The following is a 25989-nucleotide window of genomic DNA, read 5'->3' on the forward strand; positions in this document are numbered from 1 at the left end:
ACACACATTTTGTTTACATCCAGTTTAGATTACAGTAATACTCTCTGTGCAGGACTGCCCTGAACAGTGTTTGGAAACTTTAGCTGGACTAAACTGTTGATGCAATGGGACCGAGAGGAGGGCCTCCTCTGCTGATCTTAATCACCGAGAAGGCGCATATAGGGAGATACAGTCTTTCAGGTAGCCTGGAGACAAGCTGTAGAGGGCTTTATAGGTCATGACCAGCACTTTAAATTGGGCCCAGAAATGGACTGGTAGCCAGTGCAGTTCTTGTGACAGGTGCGTTATAGGCTCCCTGTCACTGGTCCCAGTCAGCAGTCTGGCTGCAGAGTTTTGCACCAGCGGAAGTTTCCGAACCATCTTCAAAGGCAGCCCCACATAGAGCGTGTTATAGTAAACCAAACGGGATGTAACTAAGGCATGTGTCACTGTAGCCATATCCAACAACTCAAGGAACATAATCACCAAATATGGCCAGCAGCTGAAACCTTTAAATAATGGCACAATATAAACTATTCTGTGCAGGAAATAACACCACAAAAAAGGCTTTCCCCCTCCCACTCACTACCCATCTGCCTTGAAAGATGACTGAGGTCTCTTTAGTCCACCAGATGTTTTGACTTATAGCTCCCACAAGTTCTGCTCCACTCAACATGATTTGTGGCAGAAACAGACCATCTGGGGAGACAAATGTTGCCCACCCTCATGCCAAAATCATATGTCCAACTTCTGACTGATGAGTAGATTTAGGGAACAGACCAGTATCTGACCTCATAAAAGAGAACACATTCTCCCTCCAGGAGGTTCACTGCAACACATGTATTGGGCTTATGAGCAGAAAGATGTGGGAGAAAATTGACTATACAGTATTAGTCATTCATTCTGGATAACTAAAGGGAACAGAAATCTAGCAACTACACAGAAAGCCTTACCTGAGTGCCAACTGCCACATGCCAACTCAAAAGTCCATTCCCCACCCCAGCCCATCACAAGAACCCGCTGCCCAAACAGACACCTAGTGCTACCCAGTCCTCAAAATTCCTTCAGCTTGATGGCCAGTGTATTTATCAAACCATTAAAAAAAAAACACAACCCTGCAGAAATGAACTAGAAGTTTCCCTAAGTAGGAATTTCCTATCTAGCCATAAGAAAGATATTATCCAAGAGCAGACTTACAGGTTTTCCTTCGTGTTTTATAATGTTTCTTTAACCAAGCCCCACAAAAGCATTTTAGGCTTACAAACATGTGTCTTCTAAGTCCAGCATGTGTGAACCCCAGATATGCAACATGAAACCACGTTGACCTCACAGCAGTCCTGGGAGGTGGGTTAAGTGGTGTCAGACTGTCTAGCTTTCCACTGGAAGGGAATATCCTCTTGTTTTGGGAAATACCTGAAGCCCAAAATGTATGTGCGCATGTAAAACCTAAACACATGCTCTAGAGAAAAGCAAAGACGAACCAATTTCAGCCTGCAATCAAGCTGATGGCTGTAGCCTTACTGAATAAGAATCTCATAGCCCCTCCAACTGAGAGTGGAGAAAGCAAAGCAGCGCAAAACACTGAAAATTAACCAAATAATCTAGGAGAATCTCTACACATACCCTGACACACTACATACATATACATCTGAAAGCCTGTCTTTTTAACAAACATGGAGGACTAAAGTTAAACGGTGAGGCTGCATCAGTAGAGATATAGTGCCCTCTAGCATCCTCCGAGCATTTCCATTCTCAGCAGCAAGAGTGACCTCCACCGTACCACTGTCATCCCCATCCCCATCCCCATCTCTCTCTCTCTCTCCCCCCCCCATCTTCTCTCCCTCTCCCCAACTTTTAAAATGCTGAGAATGAATCCACAAATTCCATCAAAGATGCAGTGTTCCTGCCCAGTCCTTATCAGTCACTAATTTGGGGACCGGGGACAAAGTCCATTACACCTCTTCACTCCTCTGCAGCACCGATTATTTTAAATATGATTCCACCCAAACAAATAGTGCCATTACATAATTAAGAGAAATGCATTTTCAGGAGTGAAAATCTAAGTCCAGTGGGAGCACTACAGTTTTATATTCATAGACTGTGCAATTAAGGTTGCATTTGCCAGGAAGCGTGGCTAAGCGATTATGCAACCCTTATCCAATGCTTCATTCATTCATTCATTCATTCATTCATTCATTCATTCATTCATTCATTCATTCATTCATTCATACAGAAACACAGGACACATTTTTTTAAAAAGGAAACAAAAAGAGGATGTCTAGGAGGTTAAAGTAACCATACATCCAGGAACTGTCTGCATCTTCTTTTTGTAGGCAGAACTCTAGTGATACATTGCTAACGTGCTAAACTAAAAATATTGAATATTTAAAAGGCCTAGCGACTCAAGTCTCTTCCCTCCACCTCCAATGTAAGCTGGTTTCTATGACATAATTTTGAATAGCCTAACAGGAAATGTATATAACCGGCCACCACAAGCTGTTTTAATTTTATACTCTCTCTTTCTTCTCCTCCTAAGCCCCACCTTCTAGAGATGGATCCATCTCTGACTTCACACATCTTCCTAACTCATCATTGAATGTTACTAGTATATCAATATGGCAAAGTATAGATATCCCCCCACAAGCACATACATCCACCTCAACGCAACACTTCGGCAGCTTATCATATAGCAGTGCCCCATTCAATTACTAATTATTTTTAAGGAAGGAACATAATGCATTCAGTTAAATTATACCTTTTAAAGTGGCTTTGGTATGCGTTGGTGAGCACGCAGTCAAGTTTTGATAGCCACATTTAAGCCCAAGGACTAGGTTAGATATGATTTTTTTTTCCTAACACATTTTTATTCTTGAAGGTCTTTGCATAAAAGTAAAGTGGGGAAAAGCAATCCAAGTGGTGACCAAAAGCAAGGGGACCGATAGGGTTCCCACAACTTGAACACAGGACCGGACTGTCCTCCACCACCCTTTCAGCACAGCAGCACTTGGGATTGGAGAGGAGGCCCCTCTTGCTGTCCAAACGTCCACGAGCGAGAGAGATGGAAGGCTTCCGAGGACACAGCGCTTCCTTTTCCAGGAAAGCAGAGAAAGGGATGGAGGACTAACAATCGCCAAGCGACCACAGATGTATAAAGAGACCCAGGCCAGGTACAACTGCTGCCTTTCTCACAACACAAGGGAGGGGGGGCCCCTCTCTTCCTTCTCCTTGACAAAGAGCTTTATGTAACTCAAAAGCCTGCATTCTCCTGCACCCACCACAACGGGTCAGGATGCCACCTTCCTCTCTGTGCATCACTGCGATGAGTTTGGAAAGCGCCGCTCAAACCACTGATCATGAGAACATAACGGGAGCGAGAGTCAGCAAATGTCTTTGTTTATTATTATCGTTTTTAAGAGTGGGGGGAGCCCCTTCCCAAGGCGCCGCTCTCCAGTCTCCAGGGGAGACGCCGACGGGGCGGCACAACTCTCTCCGCTCCAACATACCTGCGCGGCCGGGGGGGGGGAAGGAGGAGGGAGAGAGAGGTGTGGCAACCGGCTATCCTCAGAGATGATGCCTGGTGCAGAGCCGGCTAGGGGGATGATACTCGGCGCGTTTCCCCCCGCCCACTCCGGGCCCCGGTGCCCACTGCAGTGGAGCTCAGCTCAGCCCGGCAGAAGCCAACGAACGCCTACACCCCCCCCCCATACACACATTCACACACACACACGCCTCGCTTTCCCGGCAGCTGCGGCGCGCGGGGGGGGGCAACTTTGAGGCTTCCCGGCAAGGACGCCAAACTCTCGAGGAAAGGGGACCGAGGCGGCGAGAGCGCCCGCGATCGCCCCCCATCATCCGTCTTCTCCTCCCCAACCCCCCCCGCCCCGCCCGGGCCCCGCTTTACCAGGCGAGCTTGAAGCCTTTCATCAGGACCGTCACGAGAAGCCGGTGCCCGTGGCCTTGGCTGCCCGCTGACGGGGCCGGCGCGGCTCCCAAGACATACTGGAGGAGGCCCGGCAGGCGGAGGGGGAAGCACCCGGGGCCACCATGGAAGGGGGCCGGCGGGCGGCAGGGGGACGAGGGGGGGGAGGCCCAGGCGGGGCCCCGGCCGCCGCCGCCGCCGCCGCCGCTCCTGATGGCGGAGGGAGGCTCTGCGGAGCCCGGGCAGGCCAGCGAGGCGGCGATCATGCCATGGCCTCGGCGCGCCTCCCCGCCGCCTGCAGCCGCAGCCTCTCAGATGCTGGCGCGGCGCGCGGGGGCAAGGGCGGCGGCGGCAGGCCAGCCCTGCCAGCCAGCCTGCGCGGGCTCAGGGTCGGGGTCCGCGATCCGGGACCCAGCGCCGGCGCCTCTCCGCCTCCCGGCTCCTCTCCTCCTCCACCGTACCGGAATCGACGCGCCCCCTGCGCGCAACGCGGCGGGCCTGCCCTGCCGGCCGGGCACCACCGGCGCGCCCGCCCTTTAAAGGCGCCCGCCCGCCGGCCCGAGGAGGAGGAGGAGGAGGAGGAGAGCCGAGAGCCGCGCTCGCTCGCTCGCTCGCTCGCTCAACGTGGGTCTCGCACAGGGGCGTGCAGCGAAGCACGCCTGCACCGGACCGGGCGGAAGCGCGCCCATCCCGCCAGCCCGGACTCGGGAAGCAGCGGCGCGCCCCTGGCTCGCGAGGAGACGGGCCGCGGCGGTCCTCTCGGTCGCCTGGGCAAGCTGGCCGGGAGAGGAAACCGCGCGGCTCCCCAGCCGGCTGGGCTCCCGAGCCATCGGGGCGCTTTAGGATCAGATGGCGACTTCGCTGCTCTCAAGCCAGACCCACCACCACCATCACCACCACCACCCGCTCTTGTCAGCCGGGCCACCCTAACCGGGGAAGCCTCGTCCCAGCGGGGGCTTACAAATCGGGAAGGCAAAAAGGCACTGGGCGCGGAGGGCCAAGGTGGGGGGAGCTGTCCCCCTCCAAAGGTTCAGGACTTCAACTCCCATAATCCCTCATCGCCATGGGGTCAGCTGAGTTCAGTATTGGGATCTGAACTCCAAACGCTTCCACACCTGCCATCTGGGAGGGTCAGCAGTTCTCCAAGGCAAGCAAAGAGCATCACCGTGTGCAGGAGGCTCAAGAAAAGTGTCCACCCTGGCCAGTTCCTCTGCCACAGCTGACCCAAACGCAACCTGCAAAAAAACTTCTCTAGGGAAGAGCCGAGGTCTGCCCCATCCATTGCCAGCACTGTGTGGAAGATGGAAACAGTTCCCACTTTTCACAACTAAAAACCTCATCTATAACAAAGTCAAAACACCAACACCAAGCACCCGAAAAAAGAACCACTGCACTGATATGTTTTCATAGTTTACATTAATCTAAGAGTAGCAAACTTTCATTGCATACGCTAATCCCCAAATCTGCAGGAAAGTAACCACCGATCAAATTGCAATGTGTTTCATTGCACGCATACAGAAAACAGCCTGAACATTCTCAGTTATGCAAGATCAAATATCTACACTGTAACTTCATGGGGCAGAGATCTTTTCTTGTGCTTCTGCCAATGTCATGCAGAACGATGTTGTGTTTTACACACAGGTCCTGTTTCCTCAAAATAAAGCACAGCAAACTACAAACTAGTCATGATAGAGCCCAAACGTCCTCCCAATTTTAAACCCACACATATTAGCCCCCCCCCCCCGGTTGTTTTCTACTCTGCGCATCTCCCTGGGATGCCGAGCCTCTCTGGCATGCAAGGTGTCACTGGAAGGGGGTGGGGGAGGAACTGCATTGCTGCAAAAATGGGTCAGGAGAGCTGCAGGCCTGGTGAAACTGGGGACAAAGCAGTGCTGCAGAGCCACCTGTTTAGAAATTATGGGCTGGCTGGGGGAAAGAGGCAAGGTGAACTATAGGTGCCCTGCAAGGAGCCAGTCTGCCCTATAAGGAACAATTTAGAGCTCATGGAGATTACCAGAATATTAGACAAAAGATGCAAAGGGAATGAGGCTGTTTATATAAAGGGCAAAGCAGTCCTGAGACAAAACATACAGGGAGAGATGCTGCCAGATATTCATCAAGGAAGCAGAGGAGAGCAAGACGGGGAAATCAGGACTGTGGAGAGCTAATTATGGGATTTCTGCTTTATGATTTGTTACAGTGCCTCTGCAATGCTTTCTCACAGTTCTGGTCCAAAACAGTCACGGTGTTTATGGCAGACAACCATGAACTGGTTCAAAACAACAGCAAAGATAAGCTGGAAGCTGGGAAGTACAAATGCTGCTCCAGCTATGAATTCAGCAAATTCAATTTAAGCAGGTAATTCTCTGATCTCCCCAACTGCCTTGCCAATGTGTAGTATGGTGGAAACGCTGGTTCGTCTGACGGCATTGAAAATACTGTATCTGAAAGACTGTCTTGCTACAGATGAGCCTCCACAGAATCTCCAACAGAATTGTGTGTCTTGCCTGCTGAGAAGACAAGGCCTTCTATGTTAAGAGCGCCCCAAATGTAAAACTTCCTCTGGAAGGATGTCAGGCTTCTCCATCCTAACTGGTTCTGTACAGCCTTTGGTCTCAAAAACTGATCTGAAAATGGCTTTTGAGATTATTTTAAATCTTTTCTTGAAGAGTGTTAGCACTATAATAAAATAGCTTTTAAAATTGTTATCTATTTTTTTAAAAAAATCTAATCAATTTTGTTGTGCATTGATTTAGGGATTTTGATGGGCAGAAGACCAATAAATACTTGTAATAAATAACATTATATGTTCATCATTCTTTCACTCTTGAAGACCAAATAGGAGTTAAATTGACAAACAAGCAGCAAACTAATATATAATTTGGAAGTGGTGGTTCATTGAACTCTATTGAACTCTGTAAGAAATGTTCTCAGCTACCATTTGTTTCGGGGGGGGGGGAATAACCCTTAACATGTAACAATAACCAATTATCACAAGCAAAGAATAGTCAGGGCAAACATATATCAAGGAGAACCTGAAAGCTATATTTCACTGTGGGGGGAAAAACATGAAGAATTTTGTGCAGAGGAAATAAAGGAGTCAAGGAATAAATACATAACCAGTTATAAACAAGTGAAAATAACATCTCCAGCTATATTTTGTTATATTGTTTTTTAAAAATAATAATGAACAATGCTTTTGGAATATGAGGCCAAAGGGAGGTCTATTGCATTTCATATCGGATATGAAAGCTTTGAAGTCCTTTGTAAAAAAAGGTTAGGTTGACATATTTTCATCTATGTTCCAAGAAATAAGGGTCAACTCAGTGTTCCAGGGCATTTTTGTTCTATCTTGCTGCCCAATTTGTTAATCCTGACATTTGCAATATCCCCTACTAATAAAAAATACTTAGTAGTGAAATTATTCCACCTCTGTGTCATCACAGGGGGGAAACTTCACCTGTTAATTTTCTCTGTGTCAGAGAGTTATGCAAGTCAACCGTGGACAGAAATTCCAACAAGGTTGGAATACTTCTTTCCGTTTCCTGGTGTGTGACGGCAATGGCAGGAGGTTGGGCTTGCCTCTGGATTGTGTGGCTCATGAGCTCCGGCTGGATTAAAGAGCTTCTTTGAGAAAGATGCAGGAGTTTGGCCTCACTAAAGTGGGCAACAGTTGGCAGCCTCTCTAGATGAGGCCTGTCACTGTAATTGCCATCATGGCCTCCAGTAGCCCTCACTGATGCACTCCCATCATCTGCTGATAACAAGCAAGCAGGATGCAGTCCTTCACTCTACCCATATATGCTCCTACCTCAGAGAAGGGTAGTCACTTAGACATTCCTCCTCAGACAGCTTCCAATCAGCAAACCATTGATCGGCATGGGAATGATACCTCAAACATACCCTCTAGCGGTGTGCTAATATAACACAATCAAGTTTGCCAGCCCTCCAAGAAGTCCCTATAAAAGCCCACTTTTTTTACCCTACACTATTTAAATGCAGGAAAGCATTTGCAACAGCTCTATGTTAAGGTGGCAGGCAGGCATTCCATCCCCCATTTATCCCACCAACGGGGCCTACAGCAATATGCTCTATAAGATGAAGGGGGGAGCACCCAAGACTCCAAGATTATATATGCATAAGTGTCGGTCCAAAAAGAAGAAAGGGAAGAGCAGGGGGCGGGGAGGAAGGATGGTGGAAGGACACAAGTTCCTCTTGGCCAGATTCTGAGATCATTCCATATTTTATAGTCTTTTATGAACAAAGCTTTCAGGGGTAGGATATAAGAAAGGTAAAGATAATGCAAGAAAAGGAAGAATTTGCCAAGCGAAGCCACTTACGCACAAGGAGGCCGGCAGCATTTCCATCCTACCTTTGCTGTCGCCATATCAGACGCCTCCATATTTTCTGCTTGGCCTATCAGTCAACAAGGTCATTCAGAAGGAGGATGGGAGAGGGAAAGAAGGGAAAATAAAACATGAGGTGGTGGTTGAGGAGACAGACATATACGTTTTACAGGTGGATGAGGAACGAACTGGAGAAGGAGGTGTGGTCGGAAAAACAGCTCTTCCCAATCTTTCAAGTCACTTCCAGTGGAGGCCACCAGCCAACCTTGGCCATAAGTCAGGAGACATATGATCTCCTGTGATAAGGAGCAGAAATATCTGCAAGTTGCTGGTAAAGCTATTTTGGCAGGAAGCGTTACTTCTCAGTGTTTTGTTCATGATGAACAAAGGTATTTGCAGACTGTTGAGGAGAAGAGCCAACCTCATTTCCCTCCACACCCCCATTTCCCAGCCTCTTCAGGGAGCAGGCATATGACCTGCCTTCCTTTCCTCATGAAGGGAAGAGACATCAATGCCTTGCGTTGCTGAGCTGTGGACTTCGGAAGACACGGCACGTTTGGGAAGAAACCAAAATAGGATAAACAGACAGGATACATGTGACAAGGTTGATGTTGACAGAGGCAAGTAGCAATGGGGAAGGGAGGGAGGAAAGGTAGAAAGAGAAGGTCAAGCCGGAAAGGTGCTGGGGACATTGATAAGAGGTGTAGGGATATTCAAGGATGCACTTAAAACAAGATCCAGTGCAGGCAGGGGGGAAGGAAGGAGGCGAGGTTTTGATCATCCATACTCTCGGGAAAAAGCAAAACAAAGACACTCACCTCACCACACCACCCCCCTAAAAGCCCAACTGGAAAAAGGCTGGTCCTTCACTGAGAATCTTGTCTCAGCCACCCTGCCCTGGCATTGAAATCATCAAGTCATCATCATCTAAGGTAAATGTGTACCAACTCGAGTACTGAAAGGCATCTGTATCTGCAGTGGAGGCCCTGCCTTTCTGACTCGACCGGGCCTTCTGATTGGACGGGAGAGCGATGACTTCATCCGTCCCCATTCATCATTCGAGGTTTCCTGCCCAGCAGGGATGGCTTCTCTCAGATCACAGCGACTGCAGTTCTCTCGTTCCTGGCCTACTTCACTACCATAAATCAATATGCATTCTCTGAACTGTCAGCTCCAGAAACAGATGCGTGCAACTGACCAGAAGGAAAGCAGCAGACCTTAAGAAGAGGCAAAAGACGCCCAAGCACGGAAGACCGTCAAAGCATCTCTGGCCATTAAATTGCTTGTGCTTTGTTCTCTTTCTCTCTCACACAAAATTAGTGGCTACTGCTTCCAGCATCTTTTGCTCTCCCGTTAAATCTCTCCTCAAAACCCATCACTTCCAGGAAGGCTTTGGCTTAACTCTTAGCCCCACTCATGAATCTGAAGAGCACTTATGTACCCATAACTGGATTTGCTTCTCCTATTTCTGTGCTTCCACAAACACTGTCTAAATTTAGACTACATGTTCTTTGTGACAAGGATCTTTCTTCTTTTTTATGTTCCTCTGTAAAATCCTGTGTGTCCTGATGGTATTGCTATAATAATTTCCAGCAGAGTACTCTGATGGAGCACAGAAACATGGGAGGTGAGGCACCAAAAATGTTAAACTTACAGAGGCTGCCTCTAATTTAGTGCCTCCATTAATGTTACTATATATAAGAATAAACAAGTAGTAAATGCTCAAACACCAAAACATAGCCAAGGCTTACCCCTGAACACACATTAGCCAATCTATAAAGCACACATATCATAGCTTTATGAAATACAGCCTCCTCAACTAAAGCTTAAGAAACATACAAATTTGCAAAAAGAGGCATGTTTGTATGACCCTCGACTCATACGCTTTCCTTTTTCACAGTGTGTTCAGTGTGTTTGCTAATAGTTAGGCCAGAGAGAGAGAGAGGTTATGCAACCTTCCCAGACAACTGGTAGAACATCCTGGCTAGTTACAAAAATGGTGAGTCGCAAAGTACAGGACTCATTATACTACATAATGCCCTATCGTTTAAGTGTTTCATGACCCCAAAATACACTATATGGGGATACTGGCCAAAGTTTTACTGTTTGTGTCAGAATTACAGAAATAATAAATATACAACTCTCTGAAAATTCAAACAGTGCTATGAAAGGGGGGGAAAGAGAAACACATTTAGAGGTCCTGTGAAAATGAGTTCTGATTGGATGCAGCTTGCAGGTAGTGTGCCACCAAAATAGAAGGCAACAAATGTGTCCAAAAGCAGAGAAACACTGAAGCATGAGGTTATTATTCATGAGCATTTCCAGACAAATGGCCTAAATAGTCTCATATGCAAAAAGAGAGAGATCGGTTTCACCAGGATTAGTCAGTTTCAGTAACTTCCAAATTAACTACAAAGTAATTATATTTCAAAGTAGTAACACAGTTTAGACTTTCCGTTCCTAATACAGTTACATGTTGACCACCATGTTTAACTAGTATGTGGCTACCAAGTGCTCTCTGCTTAAGACAAGGGTAGGTAACTACGACTATCCAGATGGTGTTGGGACTGCAGCTCCAAAAACATCTGGGAAGACACAGTTGCCCACCCAAGGCTTAAAGTGTATATGAAGGATGAACTTGGTTAAATCACATTGGAGTCAACATTGCTACAAGTGTTCTCTTAAAATGTCAAGCCAAACACGTAAATAACCATTTAGCTGATAAGTCTTCACACCTCTAGAATTGTAGGCCTCCTTCCTGGTGGTTGAATGAAAGGCCATAGTTGGTCTTCTGCTGGACAGCTGCCTTCCTTACACCACCCATAGAGGGAGTTACTTCCTATGAACAGGGAGCAGAGTTGTAGGGATCCATGCTGTCCAAAACTGATTCTGGTTTCACCACTCTCTACTGTATTATACAGGTCAGAAGCAGAAATCAGAGTCTCTTTATCCCATTAAGGCAGTTGAATAGAAACTGCCCAAGCAGATAAGCTGCACAGATTTCAAAGGGTCTAATAGCACTCTCACCACCAACTAACCCAACAAACAAACCTTTGGACCACTTCACATAAAACACTTAAAACATACTTGGTGTACATGTCTCCCACTTAATGTGTGGGAGACATGTACGCCAAATAGGAATGCTACCAACACATGTTTGTAAACTCATGTATCACATTAGTAAGTTCATTAGGGGCTGCATCTCTTTATGGTACATGATTACAAACCCAGCTTTGACATAGTAATACATGAAATGAGTCTCAGTCCCAGCTCAAAGAGTTTCCCAAAGACAGGTCTTTGCCCCCTCTTGCACTGTGCAAAAGGTTGGAAGTTCTGAAGCATTCAATAGGTTCAAGATCCTTGCCCTGCCCCCAGCTGTACATACCTAGTAGTTCCATTGCCATAACGTAATACAGTACAAGCTGCACATCATCAGTACATACAAATCACTGAGGAAACAGAGGCATGATTGCTAGTATACTATAGCAGAAGTGTAAAGGGCCAAATCCAATGTTATCTTTACTTAAAGTAGAACCATAGAAATGACTGGGACTTGTTAGTCATAAATAACTAAAATCCCTGTGATTCCCATATATCTGTTCCACATACAACTAGCATTGGATTTAGCTTGAGATTGACAAAAATAATAATAAAAAAAAGACTATTGGGCCAATAAGAATTTTGGAGATAGGGTATGGCTAATAGGACAATAAAGTTTTTCCCACTGACAACTTGCTGTAACTGTTTGGCAAAACAAACAAACAGAAAAGCAGCAATCAGGTGTCTACTAATGCTACAGTCCCTGTGATTCTTACCGTCTATGTGGCTTATGGAATCCCCTTCCATGTTTGCTTAAGAGTTGTTGGTTCTTGTTTTGATTTCTTTCCCAGTTCTCTAACAATATGTTGACTTTTGTGTTCCAGGAAAACTCCAAAAAGCTTTCAGTGAATTCACTCACTTTTACAGAAACCTCGTCTAACATTTTTAGAGGTAATAATATTCATACATTCAGCCATTCATTCTTGTAAATTCTTGCTTGTGTTATCTTTGTGTGGAACTGCTAAGTTACTTCCCTAGTCCCACAAGAGGGTGAAACATTTTGCGGACCTCTTGATAAGAGAAGGTAATGAAAACAACATTTTTTTTCCACAAAGCAAGCAAAATTGCTCAAATTATGCTATAAAGCAAATAAGGCAAACTGCAAAATTAGTAGAGCCATCGCTTTGTTGCATGGAGTTACAAGAATTAATAGCACATTGTCATTAAGGAGAACTGCAGAAAGAGTTATTTGCATGGTTTTAAATAGTCAGCCAGTCCTTTTGTGCTTGCTGTATGGGCACTTTGCTTCTTAAAGGAAAATGAAACAAGTTTTGCACAGAGAAACAATTTAAGGAAACTGTGACAAGAACAATTAGCATTCCTTGTCTCAGTCTCACCTGGACATGTGGAATTTCATGGGGTTTCAAATTCCTCATCAAGCCATCTAATTCAAATCCAGATTGCATACATGAATAAGAACAAAGTTTGGTGAATAATGTTCAAATCCTTACATTTTAAAAAGGCAAACACCAACGAATGTGATCAAATTAAATTAACGAATCTGTAGTGAGGATAACATGGGGGGGGGGGGGGGAAGCAAGCCATGTATGCTGCCCAGAACAAACTGGAGTCAAGGTAGCGGTATCTGTTTATATAGCTCAGTGGGTTGGAGGGCCTGGCTGCCAAGCCAAAGGCTGAGGTTTGAATACTCATTGTGTCTCCCAGGAGAGGGACTAGCCAAGATCACCCAAACTGTGCGTTTCTGGTAGGGTTATGTGTCTGGCCACCTGTGTGGCCTTGGGAAAGCTGCGCCATGCCAATGTGCCACTGAAAGGAGGGTATGTTCAACTATTTCTGAGTATTTTATACTCTGGGAATGGTTACTGTAAATGAGAACTGAAGTGGCAATACATAATCATTATTAAGAAACAAACAAGGCTCAACGCTCACTCAGCCATACAAACAACACAGATTATTCAACCCTAACCTAGCTGATTATTTTCCGTTACCAGTGAAACGGCAAAGATATCCCAAGGCATGCTTTCTCCCGACTACGGTATGCATCAGAATACACAGGTCGGCGCTACAAAGGCATCTTTTAAGAGAGATTAACATTGGAGACAGGCATCCAGAGTAGGCATCCATTCTGTCCAATAATGGAGCCTGACCTGGATTCCATGTCCTGAGGTCATTCCCTCCCTTTCTTATGATATTTCAGTCTGGCCAACATGTTCCAAGAAGACAAAGCAGGCATCTTGAAAACACAGAGGTCTTTGAGCAAGCCTTATCCCAAAAATAAACCCCTCTGTTCTTCCAAAGAAGAAGAGGAAGAGGAAGAAGAGGAAGAAAAGGTCATGGAGTGGGGAGGGATGCTGATGCAGCAAGAGTCATTGCAGAAAGCGTAAAGGGATGAAGGAGGAGAGAGAGAAGCAGACATAGCACAATATACAGATTAGCAGGCAGGGAAGTGCAGCTGGAGGTGGAGAGACACGGAGGTGGGAGTGATTAGTAGTGGTGGAAAAGGCTGACCTTGTTACGGCGCATGGTGTCTTAGGGTTACACATGCGGCCATCTTTGCACTAGAACTCACAAACAGAATTCCAGCTGGCCCAGAAACAAAGGTAGCAGAAAAGAAGGACACAGAAGTAGTTGTACACAGCTTATGCTGAGAATTCAGGCAGCCAGAGTCACAGTTGCAAGAATGCTGTCCAAGTTTCATTGAAGAAAGTAGGAGGAGGGAAAAGCCCTCTGCATAAGCCCACCCTGCCCCATAGGCAGCCCCTTAAAAATGGGCTGGGGAAAATTAAAGGAAAGAGGTTGTCCAATCCAACAGAGGAACTCAATGATCAGTAACACACATCCTACACAGCGCTTCTGAGCCGTGAGGAATGGTCAGAAAGGGCTTCAGGTCTTGTTACAAACAGATGCAAAGTCATTGCTGCATTGACTGCTAGTAGATTCTCTTTCCTCTTAAAAGTTTGCTTTTCAGGTAAGGCACAGCAGTTTCGACCCCACACAGGAAGGCAAGTCAAGGAGCTCCAGAAGCGAAATGTTCCATGAGGGAGACTTAGCCTCTTTTCTCCCCTCACTTGTTTCCTTTTTCCCCAGGAGGACCAATCTGGAAGACACAGCTGGCTTTGGGCTTCTCCAAGCAAATTGCTGCTTCTGCTTCTGCTGCTTCCACTGCAGGGTATAATGCAAGCACACATACAAAAAGCAAAACAACAACTAAAAACAAAAATACCAACCCAGCAAGATTAAAGAAGAATTCAGCATCAGACTGGAAAGGATTTGGAAGGTAATAATAATCAGAATCAAATTCTCGTGGCCGGGATCAGCTGACAGTACAGAGATTCTTCCAAGCTGACTCCTCCTTCCCTGTCCTCCTATGATACCAGCTGCTCTCATCTAGAGTATTTCCCCTCCCACTCTCTATCTCTCTCCCTCTCTCCATGCATAGCCTTCGATTGTAGTCCAAGCCTATTGGCAAGACGAATCCGATGGGGTTTCCTTCAAGGCAAAAATGAGGATGATGGTAAAAAAGAGATGACAGCTCTGTTTATATTCAGAATGGGGGAAAGAAGGTTGTTTAAAGGCTGCTGATCCATCACTCCATCCTTTAGATTTTTTTCTTCTTTTCCTGGGATAGTTTTCTTTGGAGGGGAGGGAAGAGAGACCAGCCAGGTGCTTCTTCAGTACTCTCTCTTCAGCCTCCTGTTTGCTGACTCATTCAGGATTTTCTTCCATCCCAGCCGACCAATCAGTACAAAGTTGGCTATTCCCCCCCCCCCCCGCATGGGACCAGAGGTTAGCACTGGTGCTCAAAGAATGTCCCTCCCCAAGCCTGCAGAACAAGGTTACAGCATCCAACAACAGAGAGCTAAAGCTGGGCAGAGAGATTGTCCGACCCCAAAAATTTCAAACTGCTTGGGGATCTCTCTTTGCTTACTCCAAAAACATCAGTTTGTGTATGAAAACAGCTCCCTAGAAAAAAACATCAGCAAGACATCACCAAAAAAGCAAACCTGCAGACTGTCACTCTTCCTTTGTTTCTCACTCCATTTCTTTTTTTTTACAAAGCCTTTTATCAAAGGATAAAACTAAACAATTTTCTTTACTTACATCACATGCTTGTGTTATATCCTTTCATACAGTGAAGCTATACGGAGTCTAAGTCATGTTGCCTCTGACACCCAGTGTTAGGAAGAGAAGCAGGCAAGGGTATAATTTTCTCAACAGAACCTCTATGTTCAGAAGCAGCTTATCTCAGATGATCAGTTTCCAAAGCCTGCCATGTAGTACAGTCTAGGCAGTGTAGGGCAGGGATGCCAGCTTCCAGCAGCAAAGCAGCAAGTGAGAGAATACTCCTCAACACTTTCCTTTGCTAACCATTTTTCCCTTTCAACAGCCCAGGGAGAAACAACAAGAGAAACAACAACTTGGGCTGGCAGAAGAATACCTGATGGAAAGACTCTGAAGAGAAAAGGCCCAGATAAGAGAAGAGTGAAGCATCTTGAAGCTCAAAATCTTCTTCCCTCTTTCCATGTCCTTGCTGGAAATCAGACCCTCCAGGTCTGGTTTGCAAAGAGTCCAAAACACCACTGAGATAAAAAGATATCTGTGAAAGGCAAGACAGATAGTTCTGCTCCAAACAGCTATTCAATTAATATTGTTGTTGTTGTTTAGTCATTGTGTCCGACTCTTCGTGAGCCCATGGACCAGAGCACGCCAGGCCCTCCTGTCTTCCACCACCTCCTGGAGCTGGGTCAAAGTCATGTTGGTCGCTTCGATGACCCTGTCCAGCCATCTCGTCCTCTGTCGTCCCCTTCTCCTCTTGCCTTCACACTTTCCCAACATCAGGGTCTGATGTTCAATCACTCAATTAATAGCCTCCCATTAAGTGGCACTTGAATATCCCTGCCCTCTTGCAAGGCAATTCAACCCCATTCACCATCTTTTTACACTGTAAATATTGATATTGCTATTAAGTTCTACTAACAGGACCTCCTTCATACACGTTTCGATGAAGCCTGTTTTGTTTGTCCTACCCCATTTCAGTATTTGTGTGAACACAAACACACCCATGTCCCTTTCTCTTTCTGGGATATTAACAACAACAACAAAAAAAAACCCCTCTTGTTTACTGCTAACTGCTGCCAAGCAAAATTACCGTGTAGTTAAGTGATCATGTGAACCCACCCTGCAATTCCACGTTATTTTTAGTTCTCCACACCACTCCCAGCGAACAGCAGCGAGTCATTTGGGAAGACATATCTTCCCTCCATTCCACCCTTTTCCTGACATCCACATCTAGACTACAGCAAACAGAAAGTGACTGCCAGAAAAGCAGTCTTCTTTGATCTTTTAACAAAAAGGTCCTGTGCAGGCATATACACACACACACACACACACCGTATGAAGAAAGTTTACATGTTTATGCAGGGAGGAGAGTTACGTGTATAGAATCAAGCGCAGGCAAGACCTTGCATAGACACAACAGGTGCACCGTGGGTGGAATCATGCAGTGCCACCGCCAGTATGGCCATAAAAGCACCTTAGCTCTGTGCTTCAACTGTGAAGGTGCCTCACATTGTCTGCACCCTCCTCAGTTATTGCTGAGATAGGGAAGAAGAGAAGACGCAAAGAAGCCGCCCCAAGTAGACATGGTCTAGAGGGGCGGGGTAAAAATCAAATCAAATCAAATCAATCAATCAATAAATAAAATAATTTGAAAGGAGGTAAAAGAGAGTTGGCACAGTTTAGTCCCAAAGGGAGTGTAGCTCCAAAGTTTCACACAGTCCCTGCTCTTTAGAGGACAGAACGTCTCAAACACCCAGACTGCTGAGCCCTTTTCTCTTGTGGCACAATGATTTTTCAAGGGCTTGGGAGTGACCACTGAAGCCAAGCCACCAGGTGGAAGAGGCTCCAGACTAGGGAGAGAAACGGGAGCATTCATCTTGACCTCTTGTCAAAAATCCTGTGTTCCTCAAAAATGTCAGCATAGGCCTGTGAGGCATCAGAGGTATAAGAAGTGGGTGATCATAACCACCCAGCATGTCTTGCTGAGGGCTTGGGAAAGCCAATTCTTCCACAGCTTGAGACATCAGCATGTTCGATTGTGAGTACATGGTTCAGAGAATCATATCCCATAGCTTCCAGATGGGTAACCTCTATCCCATGCACATTTTGTGTGGTAGCAATTGATTTCCTGTGGTTTCGAGTTGCCTCTAAGTTCACCCAGCCAAATAAAGGGCAAACCACCCAAAAAAGTCAACATTATGTAAAAAAAGAAAAGAAAAGAAAAAAAGAACTGGATCTGTGATTTTTTTCAACACAAGTGATCAGCAAGGGTGTGCATGAATGAGCAAGAACAATAGTAATGGGAATGCCACTTCATCACCGAGTAGCAGAGGAGGAGAGTCAAAGACCGTGAAAAACAAGAAATCAAGTCAGCAGGTTTTGAATTTTAACTTGAATGTTTCCAAAGCTGACCAAGTAAATCATGGAGCCCATACTCCACTTTTGAGTTACATGATCTCTTCCGCTGTACATTGCTTTGGATAATGTACCAGCCATAGCCCCATTGATAGAGAAAAACATAGAGTCAAACTGTACATTATAACAACTTATCATTAGAAGACAGGATTCATCAAGGGCTGGTTGGGTCATAGTGGGAGTTTTTCTTTTCAACGAAATTTGCAAATGAGCTTGTTTTGCTGTTTGACTGGCCTTCATGCCTTCAGAACAATCTGCCTTTATATATTTGATTTTGCAGATAACAAATATCACCTCAGTTGTGATAATGTGACTAAATTTTAATGAAGGGGGTCATCTCTAATGTCACTTTGGCCATATACTAGGTCTCTTAAGAATTTAAGGCATTTGTCTACAGAATAAAACAGGAGGGTGGGTGGCCAGTGCTACACATTAGTGCCTTGTCACCAAAGTTAGGGCGATTTCAAGGAGTAACTTTCTCATATGCAGAGGTGAATTCTGTGTAGGAAAACTTTGGGCATTATTATGCAAAGAATTAAGCATGGTCAAATACGTGAACTAGGCAAACAAAGCACACAGCCTTTCTGCTAACATGCCTTCATAAAGTGTCTACTAAAAACAGACTGAACTCAAAGCCATGCTGTGCAGGAACTGGTGGTACATGAAAATCACTAGCCTTCAGAGACTGTCACACTATTGACATAACGTTTTCTTTTTAAATAGGAAATATTTTCTTGGACTCCATATACCTACAACATCTGCATTTCCAATTCTTCACCATCTTCTAGTTTTCCTCTCTTCTCTTCTCACCAACTCTATCCCATAAATCATTATTTTCTCAAACTCCACTTCCTTCCATCCTCCCTACATCTCCCTCTAACATCTACCATCAAATCTCCCACTCCCAGCTCGGTGAGGGAGAGAAAAGTGCTACATACAAACACTGAATATGGGATAGTAAAACACTGCTTTTCAACGTTGAAAAAGACAATTAACCTTTAATTATACCCCACTTCAAACCTGTTCCTTAATGAATCTGAGGATTGACTTGAAGTCATGGCATAATTCATAATTAAATTTGACACTGAGAAGAGACTCTCTAATTCACCACCATTGCCCATCCATTTAAGAGCACCACAGGGCTCTGCTCTGCTATTTACCCTTCTTGAGACCTCTTCCCTGGGGGTTCTTAGGTCAGTTCTCTTTCAACTTTGGACTATCATTGTTTTTTGTTTGTTTGTTTTACATATAGAACTGTGAAATAAGCATCTCCCCACTACCATGCCCTTCCCTTCCTATATCTTCCTTGGTTTTCCTTTTTTTAAAAAAATGATAATGGCACTTCGTTCAATGTCATACACTTGATAAGAGGTAAAAAAAATTGGTCTCCTTTTACATGCATGAAGTGCATTAAAAGGAAGATGCATTAAAAACAAAAATCAGCTCTAGGCCCCCCAGATCCATCCCACTGTCTCCTGTACATTAAGAGCCAACAAAGCAGCCCTTGTCTCTGAACAGCAGAGGCTGGGAATAAGCCATGGCTGAGACACACCCTCAGTTGGATCCAACAGGGCTCTTTCTATGCAGTGACCCTTACGACACTACATACGTTGCCCATGCAAACATGCAAGTGACCCCTTTGTTCCCTCCCCTCAGCCCAACACTTACTTAATTCTGAGGAAGGAGAGCTTCTTCCTCAAAGAGACTCCACGGAAATGGCAGACTTGCTTCATGGCGACATTGGGGGAAATTTCCTTGGGATGCAGATTTTGGACCATAGCTGTGGTTGGCAGGGCATCAGCCAAGGCAGGCCACTGGCAGCCCATGGGAAAACGAGGGCCAATAACCCAATGAACCTTCTGGTCCTAACGGAAGAGCAGGGTCAGAGTCCAACCCAAACAGAGTGGTCCCAAGGATACCGCATGCCTTTAAAACTTGGTGCACGAGCGTTGTTCTCTCTTCAGGCAGAAGTTAACTCATTTTCTGGTTTCTTTGTGCCAAGAGCAAGCAGCTTAAGGGAAGTGCCACTGGATTCCATGAGCTCAACCTCTCCCTGGGGGGGAAAAAAACCCTCATCTTTGTTGTTGTCATCCCTTAGCTGTGATCCTGATGTCCTTGGCTGAAAAGCTTTTGTTACATTTCCCCTTCAGTAGCTCTCCCTTCCTTGAGCCCTCATGGGATGTCTGGAGTCTTTCCTCGCCAGCTTTGCCTGCGTATCTGAATAAGGGAAGGTCTTCTCTGTCCCAGTTCTCAAGAAACAAAATAGCCCTGCTTGCACAGCTCCACCTGTAAGTGATGTCAGATGTGGTGCAGGCTGCAGGGAGGGGGCTTTTGCTCCTCAGATCCCAGCACAGCCCCTGAGAAAATGGATTCCCTAAGGAGTGCAAACTTTTCCCTCCTGCAAGCATCAGCAAACAAATCAACTGCACAAACACCTGAGCAGCACACGCAGGTGTACCTGATAATACAGAGGCCCTACCTGTGCCAACAAGCATGGCCAGAGCCCAAGTTCAAAAGGGCCTGAGAACCTCACAGAGATCATTCCATCTAAATCATTCTCTGGGACTGCCTTGGTTCTCTGAGCAGATGGCATTTGGGGTGCATTTCATGTTGCAACCTTGGAGAAGGGTGATGGTAAGCCTCTCATAACCTCAAATATGCAGGAGGTATGAACCTTCTCAACATGCGTGCAAGATTTTGTGGCCCTCTTGATTACAGCAAGGATTTTCATCTAATGAATCAGCCACGAATAATACAGGGCGAGAGTCCCTGCAGATCCAAAGCGACTTTTCAAAGTTGCCTCTGCTGCTACCAACACTTAGAATATCACCCTGTTCTCTTTATTTCCTAAAATACATTCTCTGCAGGAACAGAACAAGAAGCCGAAGAAGAACTGTGTCATGAGGCTGTCATCTGGTCCCTGGAAGATTCTCTGCAAGTGCCACCTTTTCCTCCCCCCGTCCTCTTAAACTCTTCCTTCCTGAATAGCCAAGAGACCTGGTCTCAATCAATACTTGAACAGAAGATCGCATAAGAATCCCAGAGCGCTTGTTCAACTTCTTGAAGAAGGTCAGATTATAAACAAAGCTAATACTGTAATTTCATAAACAGAGGGGGAGAACTGAGTGACTGGTCTTGAACGAGGAAGGGCAAGTGTGTCTTCATTTAGGATTCCAGAAAAAGCTAGAATTAACCCTACGAGCAGACACCCATAAGAAAGAGCAAAAAAGGGGAAGGGATAGTCGACACCGGCTGCCTGCCCTTACAAGCTATGCAATCTGAAGAATTCTGGGAGTTGTAGTCCAAAAGAACAGATCTGCAAACCTCTAGGTTTACTTCACCTCAAAAATAAAGAAATGTTTAAAATGGTATGTTTGATTTAAATCAACACACACTCCCTCCCACCCAGCTCTTGTCTTCAGGCTTCCTGTTGAAGGACCTTCATTTAACATTAAAGGACTTGCAATACCTTTTTTTCTGTGAGCAGGATGGGTTCTGCGATGTCTGTGAGGTAGTAGGTTGGGGAAGTGCAGGCCTTTAGAGCACCAGGTAGCTTTCTCTGTCATCTTGCCTTTTATGGTCTCCAAGATCAACATCACAACAGAGCCATGGATAATTGGAGGGAAACATATGGAGGGAAAGGTTAAGCTACTAAGCTACCAAATAATAATTTTCAGCCAGCTCCTCTCATGGGTTATTAATTGGTCCTCCAGGGGATAAACTGTTCCCTTCAGAAGGAGAGAAAGCCTCTACAGATTTTACTTCCACTAACTTAGCTATAATTACAAAGATGCCACTAATAGACATTTGCTGCGTCAAGGCAGAGAGGAAAGGAAATGTGGACCCAATAGTAGGAAAACTAGGAGAAAATACATTTCTGGCTGCCTAAAATATAAATAAGCATCCCCACCCTCAACTGAGACAAGAGGCTGTGGAATAAATTTGAACCACCCACTTTTTATGAAGTTATCAGTAGCTTCTGTGACATATTGATGCAATGCAGAGAGCATCTTTCAGACACATCTGACAGAACGACAAATCCAGGGAGCAGCTGATTGAAAGCCTTGTATGCCCAGAAAATATTAAAGGGTTCCAACAGTTCTTTGCTGTCTTGTGTTAGCATGACCTAGGGCTACTTCACAATATCATCTTTAGGGATTGCCCATTAAAGCGATGTGTTTCCCACTTGCTACAATGCAGCATAATTTGCTAGCTACATGGGAAAAATCCCCAGTGGGGCATTTTCACAGAGCAAGATTACCCCTTCCAGAAAATGCAGACGTGCTGGCACAGATTCTGCACACATGGCTAGCCTCTTTGAACCTCACTGGAAATAGACATTATGCCACAGCCTGAAAGCAATGCTAGAACAGGCATCTAAATTCCATGCCATCCCAAAGAAATGGGAAGCACTAATTTCAAGTCTCTGAAACATGGATGTTAAAGAAAGGGATCTAGTGCACAGGCTACAATTTACAAATTGTGAGTTTATAGGGAGTGTGAGTTTGAGAGTTCTAAAATAGGAAAGGGTGGGGAAAGTGAGAGTGTAGATGTAGTATGAAAGCCAAATCCAGATAGGTTGCGAGCCTGACCATACAGAGCAGGCTGAAGGGTATAATTATAGAAATTCTGCTGCTTCTGTACAGCTACTGAGAGCACCTCCTTATATCAGTAGAAAGGACAATAGGCATGGCAATACAACAGATTTTGCTGATCTGGTCAAAAAACACAAAAAGAAGTCATATGCTCCACTGTTACTGTTTTGTTTTTCTCTCTCAGGTTTGTTCTCTCTCTCTTTTTTCTGCTAATGCTGCATTCTGAAGTTACAATAATAAATCAACTACACAAAAAGGCAAGAAATGTTTGTGCCCAAATTTCTCCACAAATTACACTCTTCCTCCCTTTCCCTCTTTGCCCCTGTGCCCTGCACAGTCTCTGAACAGAAAAACAGGAAGAAAAGACCAGCTAGAACTTTTATTCCAAGGCAGAAAAAATGACAAAAATTAACATCTGATAGCAAAGATGGTGTAGCAAATAGACGTTATTTTTAGGCTTACAAGAAGCCCCAAAGGCTAAATGGCAAGGAAAACACGCCTGAACTTTTCCTTTGCAAAATGTATGAAAAGCAGGTGGTTGTCTAAAAGCTACACATATTGCTACGATGGAATTTAACTCCCAAATGCTCAGATGCTATAAAGAAGGTTGAAAAAGAGAACAGAAAATGCCACAGCACAGAAAGACAGCATTGCAATTTGAAGGTCCTGGCTGAAGAAAATGAATAGCCATCCTATATTTTAGTTATGGCATGATGGGCAGAAATTCAGCAGTTAATTTGTTCCCATCAGCATGGATTCCCATGCCGGACAAGGACCTCCTGGAAAAACAGTAGGGGTTACTTGGGGCTTAGTATCTAAATGCCTCAGCAGCTGGACATTTGCAGACACGGAAAGCAAGCAGTGTTGCGTTAAAAAAAAACCCTATAGACTAGCTGTATGAAAGTGTGTGGCCTTCCAGATGTTGCTGGACTGCATCTTCTAGAGGCTAGATGGAAATTGCAGTCCAACAGCACACCTGAAGGGCTGTCTGAAGAACGGATATTACTGAATACAGATATTACTGAAGAAACATCAAAAGGCTTATGACTTCAAGATCACACGGGCAAATGAAGAAGCTACAGATAAAATCCCCAAAACACAATCCAGTGAGTGACAAGGCCACTTCTACAAGCCACTCCAGATAGCAGGAGATGAATGCAGGTTGGAATTAAGAATGTAACATCTTTAACAGACCAGACCAGAAGACTGTCTAAGTTCAGCACCCTGACCAAAGCAGCCATCCCCTAATTGCTCCACTCCCTTCTACAGATGATGTTTCGTTGTCCAATTAGGTCAGCTAAACTGCATATAAGTCTTCACATTCTCTACGCCATACTCCAAACGGCAAGGCTCATATGAGTTCCAGTTATACATATTTAGACCAATTGCTACAATTACTGAACAAAAAAAAATCTGCAGCTATTTGTCACAGCCATATCATAATACTGTCAGCCCCTTGTATTGGACAAAATTGCTTTGCACAATGTTTCCAATATATCCTGGATACTTTCTGCCTCTCAGAATATAACCAGACTTAATAGCTGTACTTGCAGAGTCAACGATATTTCACAAGTACTTGACATCTATACAATTGCCTTGGTCTGCAGCTTCTTTTTTTCTGTAGCTAGGGTTGGCAATTTTAGATTTACAGTAAATAAAATAAATTCCAAAAAACACCCACAATGATAATTGGCTTTGCACCGGTAACTGATTTTGCACAATAACCTTCCACATATGTTCTATTATTTCCAGAAGAATGGACAACATGCATACTAGCAATGCACTATCTGAGGCAATTCTGAAGTCATGTTGAGGAAAAAAAAATCTTAACATTGCAGTGTGTGCAACATTTACTTTCTTCTTAAATACACCAAACATTATTATCAAAACATTTACTATCTGATCAAATGTAAATGCCTTTGATTAATTTTAAGAATATGTTGTGTATTATATATAACTTGGCAAATCAACAGAAATTAGACAACTACAGGATCTCACTTCCTGGGCATATTCTGAAGTATGCAATTAGTTGCGCATAACAAAGAGGACTCTGGCTTGTGTTTCTCGAAAAAGGAACTACCGTTACACGGCACCTTTCCCCTCGCTTCTTGGTCAACACCTCTGAGAAACAGAAGAGAAGGTTAAAAGCAGCTGGTGGCACAGCTGTGGGATTGGCCATCCCAAAGAGAAGAAAGCAGGGTTGGGAGATCTCCTCTGAAGAGAAATGGGGCAAGCTATCTATTGTTCACATTTACATCCTGACCAGAATACAGACCTCAGCTCTTTTTGCCTTTCTCAGTTACTACCTAGATGGCGACCATTCCATCAACTTATACCTTAGGTTGTTTCCAGCCCAGCACGTTGGGATAAGAGCCATAATTTTAGGAACTGCTGTCTCTGCTTGCTTTTCCTCCTCATCTCTCACCATCCCTTTTTCCTTGGCTGCCTTTACTATTGATATTTGGAAACTACTCTGGAAGTCCTTTTGTCTAAAGAGCAAGGGAAAATGCTTTAAATAAATAAAGTGTGTGTACCACGGCTCCATAATCCCTGCACCCTTCGTTTTGAAATTCTACACTTTAGTTATTTGGTGGCACCTCTATGATGCACGTTATCATTTGATAAATGACTGCCCCCACAAAAGACACAGGGAGGATTTTTCTTGAACATAAAACCCCACAGCTACCTCTCTGACACTTGGCAGCCTTTATCTCTGCTCTTTCACTTAAAAAACCACAACAGTTTCCAATGTGATTTGGAAATATTAGTAGTAAGACAGTGACAAACTGGAGCAAGTCTAGGAGGTGAATAACCCAAATGGTGTTAGTTCTGGAAATAATTCTTCGAGAGATGGTTAAAAGGTCTTTATATGCTTTTGTTTTAAAAAGACAAGTTTAAAGAAAGCTGTGATGACAGTCATCAGAAATCTGAAGCCTTGACATTCAGAAAATGGAGCAGAGTTCCTGGATGTCATTCCAAATGATGGGACTAGTACCAAGAAAAAGAAATTTGAAGGAAGTGGATTGCAGCAAGAGGAAACTTTCTCATGGTAAGAACTGTTCAACAGAGGAACATCATCTCCTGAAGCTGATGGAGATGAGGGTCTCCTTAACTGCTGGAAGTCAGCTCTCAAGGAAGCTGTAGCTGCATACTGCAATGCGGACACTGTATTGGTTAAGGGTTAAGTCCAGATGGCCTCCAAGACACTCTTCCAACTCTATGATTCTAATGTGGGAAGGGGATTGCCAAGTGTAAGGGAAGAGTTTCCTGGTAGGTTCAGCTCCTAGGCAATTAGCTGCTGATCCCCATCAGACAATGAGGATCAGCAAAACAATTCCTGTTTTCAGTCTGTGTACTTATTACATAAACACATCAATCTTCTCCTATCGTTCAAAACGATCTGTGGGAACAGACAAAAGGTCCATTTGGGGCCGCCTCCTGCCTTCCAGCAGAGCCAAAAAGAAGTCTAGGGTTGCTCACAAGCAGGCGTGAAAGCAAGAGAAGGTCGGTCCATTGATTTACCTAGTCTGGTAAGCTATCAGAACCATGTGCCACGGGGCCTCCAGATTACCCCCAGCTTCATCTTCCCCCAGACACAAGGGGGGGGGAGATATTT

The 25989-nt window shown here is 44.8% G+C and overlaps 1 protein-coding gene across 16 annotated transcripts in view; it reads right to left on the minus strand.

The window, feature by feature from the left end:
• The window catches only part of GRAMD1B (GRAM domain containing 1B), a 129841-nt gene that overhangs the window by 66487 nt on the left and 37365 nt on the right, over positions 1 to 25989 (minus strand). For 3 of the 16 annotated variants that reach the window (XM_078379621.1, XM_078379618.1, XM_072979177.2), the window contains exon 1: positions 3881 to 4035. The exons of 12 other annotated variants lie outside the window; for them this stretch is intronic. In XM_078379621.1, coding sequence (XP_078235747.1) covers positions 3881 to 3903 — 23 coding nt within the window. In that variant the 5' untranslated portion in view covers positions 3904 to 4035. Of the gene's footprint in view, positions 1 to 3880; positions 4036 to 19446; positions 21130 to 25989 lie in introns of those variants that run through there. One more of the 16 variants, XM_078379616.1, reaches the window with a different exon arrangement.

This window comes from Pogona vitticeps, chromosome 8 (genome assembly GCF_051106095.1).
Source record: "Pogona vitticeps strain Pit_001003342236 chromosome 8, PviZW2.1, whole genome shotgun sequence".
NCBI lineage: Eukaryota > Metazoa > Chordata > Lepidosauria > Squamata > Agamidae > Pogona > Pogona vitticeps.